At 42.8% G+C, this 15,502-nt stretch overlaps 1 protein-coding gene across 1 annotated transcript in view; it reads right to left on the bottom strand.

The window, feature by feature from the left end:
• LOC129843289 (protein phosphatase 1 regulatory subunit 14B-like) overlaps positions 1–7,039 on the bottom strand; it is a 62,195-nt gene extending 55,156 nt beyond the window's left edge. The window contains exon 1 of the mRNA XM_055911913.1: positions 6,280–7,039. Coding sequence (XP_055767888.1) covers positions 6,280–6,483 — 204 coding nt within the window. The 5' untranslated portion in view covers positions 6,484–7,039. The remainder of the gene's footprint in view (positions 1–6,279) is intronic.
• Positions 7,040–15,502: the final 8,463 nt, after the last annotated feature.

Raw genomic sequence — 15,502 nt, 5'->3', positions numbered from 1 at the left:
TAGCATCCCTAGCCACGTCCTCAGTGCATGCGCAGACCAGCTGGCTGGAGTGTCTACAGACACCTTTTCCAATCCCAGTCTGTTGTCCCCACTTGCTTCAAGATGTCCACCATTATTCCTGTACCCAATAAAGCCCAGGTAACTGAACTAAATGACTATAGACCCGTAGCACTCACTTCTGTCATCATGAAGTGCTTTGAGAGACTAGTCAAGGATCATATCACCTCCACCTTACCTGACAACCTAGACCCACTACAATTTGCCTACCGTCCCAAAAGATCCACAGACAACGCAATCGCCATCACACTGCCCTATCCCATCTGGACAAGAGGAATACCTACATCAGAATGCTGTTCAATGACCATAGCTCAGCATTCAACACCACAATAACCTCCAAGATCATCATTAAGCTCAGGGCCCTGGGTCTGAAACTCGCCCTGTGCAACTGGGTCATGGACTTCCTGACGGGCCGACCTCAGGTGGTGAAGGTAGGAAACAACTCCTCCACTATGCTGATCCTCAACACAGGGGCCCTACAAGGGTGCGTGCTCAGCCCCGTCATATACTCCCTGTTCACCCACGACTGCGTGTTCACAAACGCCTCCAACTCAAACCATCAAGTTGGCAGAACAGTAGTACACAGTACCTCTCCTACAGGGAGAAGGTGAGGGTCATGGCAGAGTGGTGCCAGGAAATTAACTTCTCCCTCAACGTCAACAAAACAAAGGAGACGATTATGGACTTCAGGAAACAGCAGAGGGAGCACGGCCCCCTATCCACATTGACGGGACTGCAGTGGAGAAGGTGAACATCTTCAAGTTCCTCGGCGTACACATCACTGAGAACCAGAAGTGTTCCATCCACACAGAGTGTGTGGTGAGTGTGTGCGCCTCTTCCTCTTCAACCTCAGAAGCTGAAGAAATTTGGCATGGCCCCTAAGACTCTCACCAACTTTTACAGATGCACAATTGAGAGCATCCTGTCGGGCTGTATCACCGCCTGGTACGGCAACTGCTCCGCCCACAACCACAGGGCTCTCCAGAGTGGGGTCTGGAGTGGGGTCTTCCCAACACATCACTGGGGGCAAACTACCTGCCCTCCAGGACACCTACAGCACCCGATGTCACAGGAAGGCCCACTGCCTGTTCGCCCCGCTACCATCCAGAAGGCGAGGTCAGTACAGGTGCATCAAAGCTGGGACCGAGAGACTGAAAAACAAACAACTTCTATCTCAAGACCATCAGACTATTAACCTCTCTTGGGTAGGGGGCAGTATTTTCACCTCCGGATGAAAAGCATGCCCAAAGTAAACTGCCTGTTACTCAGGCACAGAAGCTAGTATATGCATATAATTGGTAGATGTGGATAGAAAACACTCTAAAGTTTCTGAAACTGTTAAAATAATGTCTGTGAGTATAACAGAACTGATATGACAGGCGAAACCCCAAGGACAAACCATCCAGGGGGAAAAAATTGAGGTCATAGGAGTTTCCAATGGGTATCAATGGGATACCCTTATTATTTAGAACCTGGTTGCAGTCCCTATGGCTTCCACTAGATGTCAACAGTCTTTAGAAATTGTTCAATGTTTTTCTTTTGAGAAATAAAGTAGTAGTGCTATTTATTGTAAGTGTCACTCCAGGTGGACTCCACTGTTTTGATGCGCATGAACTGGAGCGTGCTTCAAGTTTTTATCCGGTATTGGAAACAGTTTATCCCGTCTTAAATTTTGATTATTTACGTTTTAGGGTACCTGAGGTTGGATTAGGAACGTTGTTTGAATGTTTGGACCAAGTTTACAGGTAACTCATTAGATACTTTGCAGGCATGTTGGGCGAGTTGAAACCGGTGTATTTCTGAATCAAACGCACCAAATAAAATTGGACATTATCAAACAAAAGGAACATTTGTGATGTTTCTGGGCCATTTTGGAGTGCCAACAGAAGAAGATCTTCAAAAGGTAAAGCATGAATTATATCGCTATTTCTGACTTTTATGGCGCACCTGCCTGGTTGAAATATGATTCGTGTGATGGGGTGCTGTCCTCAGATAATCGCATGGTTTGCTTTCGCCGTAAAGCCTTTTTGAAACCTGACACAGAGGCTGAATTAACAAGAAGTTAAGCTTTATTTTGATGTATAACACATATTTTCAAGAACGTTAAATATTTGAATTTGGTATTTTCGAATTTCGCACTCTGCAATTTCACCAGATGTTGGTCAGGTGGGACGCTAACGTCCCACCTGCCCATAAGAAGTTAAATAGCCATCACTAGCCGGCCTCCACCCAGTAATCTTCTCGGAACTTAGTCACGGTCACTAGCCAGCCACCACCCGGTTACTCAACCCTGCACCTTAGAGGCTGCTGCCCTATGTACATAGAATCACCGGCCACTGTAACAACGGAACACCGGCCACTGTAACAACGGAACAACGGCCACTGTAACAATGTTTATATACTGTTTTACTCATTTCATATATATATATATATACACACACACATTGCATTCTAGTCAAGGCCATCCTATTTAACTATTACTGTGTATATATACACAATATTCTACCCTACATATTCTACCGATAGACTGAATATTCTATCCACAGTGTCCATAATGTCTATACATCGCATCACACACATATACACTAGCGTTCAGAAGTTTGGGGTCACTTAGAAATGTCCTTGTTTTTTATAAAGAAAAAAATTGGTTTTGTCCATTAAAATAACATAAAATTGATCAGAAATACAGTGTAGACATTGTTAATGTTGTAAATGACTATTGTAGCTGGAAACGGCTGATTTTTAATGGAATATCTACATAGGCGTTACAGAGGCCCATTATCAGCAACCCTCACTCCTGTGTTCCAATGGCACGTTGTATTAGCTAATCCAAGTTTATCATTTTAAAAGACTAGTTGATCATTAGAAAACCCTTTTACAATTATGTTAGCACAACTGAAAACTGTTGTTCTGATTAAAGAAGCAATAAAACTGGTTGAGTATCTGGAGCATCAGCATTTGCGGGTTCGATTACAGGCTCAAAATGGCCAGAAACAAATAACTTTCTTCTGAAACTCGTCAGTCTATTCTTGTTCTGAGAAATGAAGGTTATTCCATGCGAGAAATTGCCAAGAAACTCAAGATCTCGTACAACACTGTGTACTACTCCCTTCACAGAACAGCGCAAACTGGCTCTAACCAGTTAGCTCATTCTAATATTTCTACATTTCTTAATTCCATTCTTTTAGACGTGTGTGTATTGTTCGATATTACCGCACTGTTGGAGCTAGGAACACAAGCATTTCACTACACCCACGATAACATCTGCCAAATATGTGTATGCGACCAATAAAATTGGATTTGATGTGACACTACTTTACTCGCTCCATTTAGCACATGGCCTCGCATGTGAATCCTTAAAGAGATGGGTGGGGCTAAAGCTTAAGAGGGTGTGAACAATGTTGAATGGGTGGAGACAAAAAAAAGAGCTCTCCAGTAGGTGTACCAAAAAATTCAAAGACCATTATCTCAAAAGTGGGGTTACAAGTTTATCAACATTCAAAGTAGAATTACTTTCCCATTGTTCCTCAAATGCAGTGTATGATACACCATACGGTAGCTCTGAGTCTCTACTTTTATCTAATGTAAAAAAGAAAAATAATAATTAAATAAAACATTTCAAATTTTGAATCCGAATCGAGGTGGTTAGTCACATATATACACACTATTTACACACACACACACACACACACACACACACACACACACACACACACACACACACACACACACACATTACATACTGTAAGCACACAGACACGTTCACCATCTTCTGCGGCTGCTGCTACTCGGTTCTTTGTTTTACTCTTATCATACTTCGATTACACAAAACATTAAGAACACCTGCTCTTTTCATGACATAGACTGACCAGGTGAATCCAGGTGAAAGCTATGATCCCTTATTGATGTCGCTGTTGATTCCACTTGAAGGCGAGGAAACAGGTTACAGAAGGATTTCTAATGGAGACATGGATTGTGTCTGTGTGCCATTCAGAGGGTGAATGAGCAAGACAAATGATTGAAGTGCCTTTGAACGGGGGTATGGCATTATAACGCTACAGGGTTTTCCCCCGTGTGTAGCAAGAATGGTCCACCAGCCAAAGGACATCCAGACAACTTGACAAAACTGTGGGAAGCATTGGAGTCAACATGGGCCAGCGTCCCTGTGGAACGCTTTCCACACCTTGTAGAGTACACGCCTATCTATCCTAATGCCTGGTCACTTTACCCTGCCTTCATGTACACATATACCTCAAATACCTTATTATTATCTATTCTAATGCCTGGTCACTTTACCCTGCCTTCATGTACACATATACCTCAAATACCTTATTATTATCTATCCTAATGCCTGGTCACTTTACCCTGCCTTCATGTACACATATACCTCAAATACCTTATTATTATCTATTCTAATGCCTGGTCACTTTACCCTGCCTTCATGTACACATCTACCTCGAATACCTTATTATTATCTATCCTGATGCCTAGTCACTTTACCCTGCCTTCTTGTACATATATACCTCAAATACCTTATTATTATCTATCCTGATGCCTAGTCACTTTACCCTGCCTTCTTGTACATATATACCTCAAATACCTTATTATTATCTATCCTGATGACTAGTCACTTTACCCTGCCTTCATGTACATACCATATCTATTATTTTTTTTTAATTAAACTCTGCATCGTCAGGAAGGGCTTTTAAACAATCATTTCACAGATAAGTCTACACTCGTTGCATTCGGCCCATCATGTGACAAATACATTTGTATTTGATCCGGGCACTAAACCTAAATATTCACCGCAGGGGGGGGGGGGACATGGGTTTAGGAAAACAAACAATGTTTATTCCCTTGTGCCAACGTCACATACAGTAGGGAAAAAAAGGCTTATTTCTATTAGCCAGCCAAAACCTTTTGCAATTATTTTAGCACAGCTGAAAACTGTTGTCCTGATTAAAGAAGCTATAAAACTGGCCTTCCTAAGACTAGTTGAGTATCTGGAGCATCAGCATTTGTGGGTTCCAATACAGACTCAAAATGGCCAGAAACAAAGAACTCGCAAGCCAGCCAGCCTCTCGTTCTCTCTCCAGCCAGTCTACAGTCTCTCGTTCTCTCTCCAGCCAGTCTACAGTCTGTCTTTCTCTCTCACCAGCCAGTCTACAGTCTCTCGTTCTCTCTCCAGCCAGTCCTCTCCCTCTCCAGCCAGTCTACAGTCTCTCGTTCTCTCTCCAGCCAGTCTACAGTCTTTCTCTCTCCCCCTCCAGCCAGTCTACTGTCTGTCTTTCTCCCTCTCCAGCCAGTCTACTGTCTGTCTTTCTCCCCCTCCAGCCAGTCTACTGTCTGTCTTTCTCCCCCTCCAGCCAGTCTACTGTCTGTCTTTCTCCCCCTCCAGCCAGTCTACTGTCTGTCTTTCTCCCCCTCCAGCCAGTCTACTGTATAGGCTGACTAAACATCAGTATCATTATAACATCATAACATAGTATATCACAACATAACATAGTATATCACAACATATACTATTAGGTTGTGATATACTATGTTATGATATACTATGTTATGTTGTGATATACTATTATGTTGTGATATACTATTATTTTGTGATATACTATTATGTTGTGATATACTATTATGTTGTGATATACTATTATGTTGTGATATACTATTATGTTGTGATATACTATTATGTTGTGATATACTATGTTATTATAATGATACTGATGTTTAGTTTGCCTATATTATGTTGTGATATACTATGTTATGTTGTGAAATACTATGTTATGTTGTGAAATACTATGTTATTATAATGATGATGTTTAGTCAGCCTATTCCTGAGCACACCAATGTTGTTCTACTTTAAAATAAATACCATCTTTCAGTTAACTCATTAGTGAACCTCAGGGGGCTCGTTAACCGTAATCGATGTGATACGGTAGCCTTTCAGTAGTGGTTTCCAACCTTTTTCGGGTTACTGTACCACCAACTGAATTTTGCTCTACCCAAAGTCCCCTGCAGTACTCCCTCATGTGCATTTTACCAGTAGCCCTATGGTCTCATGGGTCTGTGGACAGGCGAGGTACCCTTGGTTTGGAAGCGTTGCCCTACTCCCTCGTGCAATAATTTTGACCATAGCCCTCATAGTACCTAGTCAAAAGTAGTTGACAATATGGTGCCATTTGCGATATCTAAAATGTGTGTAATTTATTTTCGGTATCTCACCTCACAGTTGTAAAGAACCGTTAGCTGGTCGATTATCCATTCCTCCAGATTTAGTCTCTTTCTTAGTTCTTTCCGGTCATATTTGACGGTTACTCGCCCTTGCTTCCGAACAGGTATCTCCGGTTCTTCGGTTGAACCGGCGGCTACCGTCTGGAAATATACACGGGGTTGAGGGCTCGTCTCTGGGCTGGTAACCGCAGCCATGGTCGGTCCGCTGAAGAAAATCCTGAAAGTTCTGGTGGTAGTGCGAATTTCAGACGCGTTGTTTTGTATTGTTCGTCGCGGTGTTGGTGGTTGCTAAACAGCCGTGATTCTCATAAGGAGAAGCTAGAAATTTCAAGTATATTACTGCTATTGTTGCCTTCTTGCAAAAAAAGAGCACGGCATTTGGTTCACTTCGTGGTTTCCAAATTGACCTAAAAATACATATATATTTTTTTTAAAGGCTATATAATTGGTTATTTACAGTATTAGAATACAGCGTATAAAGGTTTAGGATAGCCTACAAACCAGCAGTACTACACTTATTTTAAGTACAAAGAGAATATCTTCCGTGCCGTCTCTCCTCTGTCCTCGTGTTGTTGCAACGTAAAAGCGGCTGACTTTTCCTTCATCTACGGAAAACCTAACCTTACGTAGACAAAAAAAAAAGTATATTTCTGAATTCTTTACTATTCCCTCCTCTCTTCTACTTTCCCGTCCTCCGTCTCTCTTTCTTCAGTCTCTCTCTTCTCTCCGAACGCAACGCCTCTTCTTCTTCTTTAAGTTTTCTATGGCGAATCGCAACCAACTGACAGGTGCATACACCGCCACCTACTGTACAGGAATGTGACGACGGCCACGACCTATATACCACTATATTCTCCTAATGAATTTCTAATAAAATACAATATTTCCCTACAAACCTCAGTACTTCCACCCCCCCCCTCAACCCAAAATACCACCCCGTTCCCATCTACCCTCTCTGATACTGTCATACAACCTTTTCTTTTCTACATGATACATTTTACAAAATACACTGAACAATAATATAAAACGCAACATGTAAAGTGTTGGTCCCATGTTTCATGATCTGAAATAAAAGATCCCAGAAAAGGTTCCAGACGCACAAAAAGCTTATTTTTTTACATTTTTTTGTGCATAAATTTGTTTATATCTTTGTTAGTGAGCATTTCTCCTTTGCCAAGATAATCCATCCACCTGACAGGTGTGGCATATCAAGAAGCTGATTAAACAGCATAATCATTACACAGGTGCACCTTGTGCTAGGGGACAATAAAAGGCTACTCTAAAATGTGCAGTTTTGTCACATAACACAATGACACAGATGTCTCAAGTTTAGAGGGAGCCATCAATTGACATACTGACTGCAGGAATGTCCACCAGAGCTGTATCCAGAGAATGTTCATTTCTCTCCAACGTCATTTTAGAGAATTTGGCAGTATGTCCAACTGGCCTCACAACCGCAGACCACGTGTATGGTGACATCTGGGTGAGCGGTTCACTGATGTCAACGTTGTGAACAGAGAGCACCGTGATAGCTGTGGGGTTATGGTATGGGGCAGGCGTTAGTTACGGACAATGAACACAATTGCATTTTATCGACGGCCATTTAAATGCACAAAAAAATATCGTGAAGCCATTTCTTATTGAAGATATCTGTGACCAACAGATGCATATCTGTATTACCAGTCATGTGAAATCGATAGATTATTTAAACTAAATTCATTTATTTCAATTGACTGATTTTTCTCATCAAGTCCTTGTTTCCCTATCCGTTCTCAAAGATCAATTCAATCCCGAATCTCATCCTACACAACATAACCTCCTCCATGCTGTTCCCATTATATGACACTATCTCCCGAAAGGTTGCTAGATCGAATCCCCGAGCTGACAAGGTAAATATCAAGTCGTTCTGCCCCTGAACAAGGCAGTTAACCCACTGTTCCTAGGACGTCATTGAAAATAAGGATTTTGATTTGTTCTTAACTGACCTAGTTCAATTTAAAAAATCTAACCCATTTTCGACCCAACTGCGCCTGTATATCCACAATACTATTTATTTTACTGCTCTTCTAGCCATTTTACGGTATCTACTATATCATTTCCCTGAATTCCCATACGAGCCCGGAATCCAACAGAGCTCAACTTCATTACCATCTCCTGGTTACCCGGACAACAGCATTGTTATGTCTACCCTTAAACCCTCACGTTTTGACTTCCCAGATCTTAAACTATAACACTGATGCAGAGTCCCGTTCATATTAATAGTCTTACACCTACTCTTTCCATTGCAATCCAACAATTATCACAACCATTTCTGTTGAATCTAAATCATTTGTTAGCCTCTTGCATAGATTAACATCGATCTCAGGAATAAATACATCTCTCTCTCTCTCTCTCTCTCTCTCTCTCTCTCTCTCTCTCTCTCTCTCTCTCTCTCTGTCTCTCTGTCTCTCTCTCTCTCTCTCTCTCTCTCTCTCTCTCTCTCTCTCTCTCTCTCTCTCTCTCTCTCTCTCTCTCTCTCTCTCTCTGTATTGCCACCACCTACTGGGTGAGGTAAAAACTGAGATACTTTAACAAAAAACATTTCTAAAATAAATAATAACACACTCATATTATTTAAATATATAATAAAATGTAATGTACTCCTTCACTTAGTAAAATGTAGTCAGATCCCTACAGTCTCTGGGGCCTGAGAGGGGGAAGCATCTTCAGACAGCATTCCCTGCAATATTTCAGCTGTGAAATCACAGAGATTCCAGAAACTTCTAACCGCTTTCACAGTGATTTCCAGTTTCCTCCATTTTTTTTTGTTAGTTTGTCCTGTACAATGAATCACCTGCACAATAAACACAAAATAATCAACCTTTTTCATGATTAGTGTTTCAGGATTTCTCAACTGACTGACATCTACAGACTGTTGGGCATCTTCTGCCATCACCTCTACTCGCTGCTTCAACCCTTTTCACTGCCTCTGCATAGTAGACCTTCTCCCCAGCCCTGACCTTTCCTACCTTGACCTCCTTCACCCCAACAGGGCACTCTGGGAACTCTGGAACGTGATTCCCATCACAATTGCAACACCTTGCATCCTCAGACTCTTCAAGAGTGATATTTCCGTTTTGCAAACACTTGACACGTGGCCAAACTTTTTACATTTATGACATTGAAGTGGCTTTATAAGCTCCCGCCTCATATCTCATATATCCCAGCTGTATATGGGGTCGGGAGAACTTCTTCATCAAACATCAATAATACAGAAATGCTTTTCCTCCTTTCTATTCACAGTGTGGGTTAAGCGACGTGAATCAACTATTCGTGGCATGTTCATCTTAATAAACCATGAAGCCTCCATCTCCATGGAGACGCCAGATATGACACCTTCTTGTCACTGTCCTACTCCGATAATCATAGCATTGCACTTCATGCGCGTGTAACGGATGTGAAATGGCTAGCTAGTTAGCGGTGGTGTGTGTAACGGATGTGAAATGGCTAGCTAGTTAGCGGTGGTGTGTGTAACGGATGTGAAATGGCTAGCTAGTTAGCGGTGGTGTGTGTAACGGATGTGAAATGGCTAGCTAGTTAGCGGTGGTGTGTGTGTAACGGATGTGAAATGGCTATCTAGTTAGCGGTGGTGTGTGTGTAACGGATGTGAAATGGCTATCTAGTTAGCGGTGGTGTGTGTAACAGATGTGAAATGGCTAGCTAGTTAGCGGTGGTGTGTGTATTGGATGTGAAATGGCTAGCTAGTTAGCGGTGGTGTGTGTGTAACGGATGTGAAATGGCTAGCTAGTTAGCGGTGGTGTGTGTGTAACAGATGTGAAATGGCTAGCTAGTTAGCGGTGGTGTGTGTAACGGATGTGAAATGGCTAGCTAGTTAGCGGTGGTGTGTGTAACGGATGGGAAATGGCTAGCTAGTTAGCGGTGGTGTGTGTAACGGATGTGAAATGGCTAGCTAGTTAGCGGTGGTGCGCACTAATAGCCTTTCAATCGGTGACGTCACTCGCTCTGAGACCTTGAAGTAGTGGTTCCCCTTGCTCTGAAAGAGCCTCCCTCCTTTTGTGGAGCGATGGGTAACGATGCTGGGTGGGTGACTGTTGTTGATGTGTGCAGAGGAGCACGGGTATGGGCGAGGGGACTGTTAAACTGTTACACGTGGATAATTTGGACATCCATAGTGCTTTCTGCTTTTGTTCTTTTGACACACATGAAATCAACATCCTACCACTCCTAGTCAATATGACTGGCTCCACTCCTCCCAATGCATCCGTCAACATCTTTGTGATCGCAAACTGCCCCCCCCCCCCCCCCCCCCCCCCCAAATAGACTATCCTTGCTCATGAATCACACTCGAATGAGGCATTATCATACCGATGCTTATCTCGATTGACCAGTTTAGCCCTTTTTGGCTCCATTCTAAGATGTTACGGTATTCCAGCCATTTCCTCCATCTTCACTCGCGCCAACAGAATCAAGCAGTGATTATTTCTCTCTCCTGCCATTGCACAAGCTTCTCTCGCTCTCTCTCTCTCTCTCTCTCTCTCTCTCTCTCTCTCTCTCTCTCTCTCTCTCTCTGTCTCTCGCCTGCCATCGTTCCAACTACAATAGCTCTCTCTTTCCGCCTGTCACACATGTTGACACTTTAATTCACTACCATAGGCCTACTAACCACATAGCACAAGCAGCATATTCCACCAGTCGCCATTTTAGTACTTATAAGATTATAGTTTATTTCTTGCACACGTTCTATTCTCAAGACAATTCCTTATAACCGCCATGGGGCCTAACTAACACCCTTATAACCGCCATGGGCCTACCTAACACCCTTATAACCGCCATGGGCCTACCTAACACCCTTATAACCGCCATGGGCCTACCGAACACCCTTATAACCACCGTGGGCCTACCTAACACCCTTATAACCGCCATGGGCCTACCGGACACCCTTATAACCGCCATGGGCCTACCTAACACCCTTATAACCGCCATGGGCCTACCTAACACCCTTATAACCGCCATGGGCCTACCGGACACCCTTATAACCGCCATGGGCCTACCTAACACCCTTATAACCGCCATGGGCCTACCTAACACCCTTATAACCGCCATGGGCCTACCTAACACCCTTATAACCACCGTGGGCCTACCTAACACCCTTATAACCGCCATGGGCCTACCGGACACCCTTATAACCACCGTGGGCCTACCTAACACCGAGCGTCTGCTAAATGACTTAAATGTAAATGTAAATGTTATAACCGCCATGGGCCTACCGAACACCCTTATAACCGCCATGGGCCTACCGAACACCCTTATAACCGCCATGGGCCTACCGAACACCCTTATAACCGCCATGGGCCTACCGAACACCCTTATAACCGCCATGGGCCTACCGAACACCCTTATAACCGCCATGGGCCTACCGAACACCCTTATAACCGCCATGGGCCTACCGAACACCCTTATAACCGCCATGGGCCTACCGAACACCCTTATAACCGCCATGGGCCTACCGAACACCCTTATAACCACCATGGGCCTACCGAACACCCTTATAACCGCCATGGGCCTACCGAACACCCTTAGAAAAATGTGTTTATTAGGGTTTAGAACCATTATTCTGTTCTCTCCACAGTAGACTAGTCTGTACTCTCCACAGTAGACTAGTCTGTACTCTCCATAGTAGACTAGTCTGTACTCTCCATAGTAGACTAGTCTGTTCTCTCCACAGGAGACTAGTCTGTACTCTCCATAGTAGACTAGTCTGTACTCTCCATAGTAGACTAGTCTGTTCTCTCCATAGTAGACTAGTCTGTTCTCTCCATAGTAGACTAGTCTGTTCTCTCCATAGTAGACTAGTCTCTACTCTCCATAGTAGACTAGTCTGTTCTCTCCATAGTAGACTAGTCTGTTCTCTCCATAGTAGACTAGTCTCTACTCTCCATAGTAGACTAGTCTGTTCTCTCCATAGTAGACTAGTCTGTTCTCTCCATAGTAGACTAGTCTGTTCTCTCCATGGTAGACTAGTCTGTACTCTCCATAGTAGACTAGTCTGTTCTCTCCATAGTAGACTAGTCTGTTCTCTCCATAGTAGACTAGTCTGTACTCCCAATAGTAGACTAGTCTGTACTCTCCATAGTAGACTAGTCTGTTCTCTCCACAGGAGACTAGTCTGTACTCCCAATAGTAGACTAGTCTGTTCTCTCCATAGTAGACTAGTCTGTACTCCCAATAGTAGACTAGTCTGTACTCTCCATAGTAGACTAGTCTGTACTCTCCATGGTAGACTAGTCTGTACTCTCCATAGTAGACTAGTCTGTTCTCTCCACGGTAGACTAGTCTGTTCTCTCCATAGTAGACTAGTCTGTTCTCTCCACAGTAGACTAGTCTGTACTCCCAATAGTAGACTAGTCTGTTCTCTCCACGGTAGACTAGTCTGTACTCCCAATAGTAGACTAGTCTGTTCTCTCCACAGTAGACTAGTCTGTACTCCCAATAGTAGACTAGTCTGTTCTCTCCACAGGAGACTACCTTGAGATAAAATACAGAGTGCGTCCCAAATATCTCTCTCGGGAAACAGGAAACGAAAATATTGTCTCTGTTGACAGCACGTGGGCATTTGTTCTGTGTGTGTTTGACGCAGAGGCCACCTTTTATTTTAACAACGGGAATAGATACTCTGGTTAAACCGAAACATTTAATTAACGTGTGTGTGTGAGAGAGAGAGTCAACCATGACGATCCAAGCAACCTATCTGAATAATTGCATACGCACAACACACACACCACAGCCCACCTTCACACACACACACACACACACACACACACACACACACACACACACACACACACACACACACACACACACACACACACACACACACACACACACACACACACACACACACACACACACACACACACACACACACACACACACGCACACGAAGCCTGAATAATTCAATATGTCTGAATCTTACAGTCTAGTAACCCCGGAAAGCCTTATTTAAACGCAGACTGACAAACACATGTGGGGGTCAGTTTAACATGATATATTAATGATAGACATGTAGGGAGCGTGAAAGCAGACTAGTCCGTACTCTCTGTGTGTGTCCCTCCCCCAGTGGGTAGCCTAGTGGCTAGTGTTGGGCCAGTAACCGAAAGGTTGCTAGATTGGATCCCTGAGCCTGACAAGATAATAATCTGTCGTTCTGCCCCTGAACAAGGCAGTTAATCCACTGTTCCTAGGACATCATTGAAAATAAGAATTTCTTCTTAACTGACTTGCCTAGTTAAATAAATAAAAATGCAGGGGTGCAACTTTGGTTTAAGAAGTGGGGCATAAATTAAAATAAAAAATAAAAAATTCTGTTTGATAAACTCTCCAAACAGCCTACCGTCCTACCTCCAAATCTGTACGGTGAAAGGTGAATTTGTCTCCCAGGGTGTTTCTCAATACACACGCTATCGTGCTCCACGCTCTCTTGAGTACGTTCTCGTGGAGGACGAGTGTGGAGAACGGGTAAAACATTACATTTGAGAAGCACTCACTCCCCCTACTGTATTACCTCACGCTGCATCTGCCCATTCACTGAACCTTCTTGCAGCCAGGACAATGGCAACAACAGAGATGAAACAAGATGTACAGAAATCAAACGTTTTACTTCATAATTATCATCTAGATATATGTGAATTGTTGTAATCTAGCAAGTTAAACAGGTAAAAATGACCTAAAACTAATTTCATGCAAGGTACAGTTGATAACAATTCTTTGTATGCTAGCTAGCCAGTTAGCCCTATTGACTTACTATGGACTTACCCATTCACAGAACCTTCCTCCTCCTAGCCAGAACAACGGCAATAGAGACAAAACAAGATATAAACAAAGCAAATGTTTTACTTCATAACTATCAGCTAGCTATATATGAATCATAATAATGTAGCTAACCAGATAGTATAACAGGGAAAAAATGACCTAAAACAAATGTTATCCAAGGTAGATGTCAATTATTGGTGGGTAGCTAGGTAGCAATTCTTTGTGGCTATCTGGCTAGCTAACAGTACTAGTAGCTAGCCAGTCAGCCCTATTGACTTATTATGAGCTTGCTGTCTATGCACACTACAGTGGGTATTATAGGCAGGTAACCATACCAAAATTAACACAGCATGTATTTATTAACTTATCAAGATAATATTGTAGTCAGGCAACATATGAGATGTGAATAGGCAACGTTTCATTCCGAAGTCGGAGTGTATTTTCTCTCGCTTCAGCGCAAATATGGCCACTAGTGATTTTGAGAAAATGTGCGTGATTTTTTACGTGGTTGCGTCAAACTTCTTTGCATACTTTCTGTTGAAGCCTCGATGCATGCTTCAAAATATGTACAAACTTAGTACGCATTCGAGAAGTGCCCTCCAAGCTCCGTTTCACATACTTTGATTTGGACACGTACTCCGACCCTACCATGTGCATGCTCGGAGCACGGTCGTTTGCATTTTGAGAAAGATCCCTAGTGTCTGTTGGAAAGCAGACTGAACCAGATTTTCCTCTAGGATTTGCCTATGCTTATCTTTATTCCGTTTCTTTTTATCCTAAAAAAAATGTTCCTAGTCCTTGCCGATGACAAGCATACCCATAACATGATGCAGCCACCAACCATGCTTGAAAATAAAGAGAGTGATACTCAGTGATATTGGATTTGCCCCAAACATAATGCTTTGTATTCAGGACATAAAGTTAATTTCTTTGACACAGTTTTACTTTAGTGCCCTATTGCAAATCGGATGCATGTTTTGGAATATTTTTTATTCTGTACTGGTTGATCCATCCTCAGTTCTCCTATCACAGCCATTAAACTTTTGTAAAGTCACAGGTTTCCTTCTTCTCCGGCAACTGAGTTAAGAAGGACGCCTGTATCTTTGTAGTGACTGGGTGTATTGATACACCATCCAAAGTGTAATTAATAACTTCACTAGGATTTTTATTTTTTACCCATCTACCAATAGGTGCCCTTCTTTGTGATGCATTGGAAAACCTCCCTGGTCTTTGTGGTTGAATCTGTGTTTGAAATTCCCTGCTTGACTGAGAAACCTTACAGATAATGGTATGTGTGGGGTACAGAGATGAGGTAGTCCTTCAAAAATGTTAAACACTATTATTGAACACAGAGTGAGTCCATGCAGCTTATTATGTGACTTGTTAAGCACATTTTTACTCCAGA

Source organism: Salvelinus fontinalis, unplaced genomic scaffold, assembly GCF_029448725.1.
Source record: "Salvelinus fontinalis isolate EN_2023a unplaced genomic scaffold, ASM2944872v1 scaffold_0106, whole genome shotgun sequence".
NCBI lineage: Eukaryota > Metazoa > Chordata > Actinopteri > Salmoniformes > Salmonidae > Salvelinus > Salvelinus fontinalis.
This window is presented reverse-complemented; position numbering and strand designations above follow the sequence as displayed.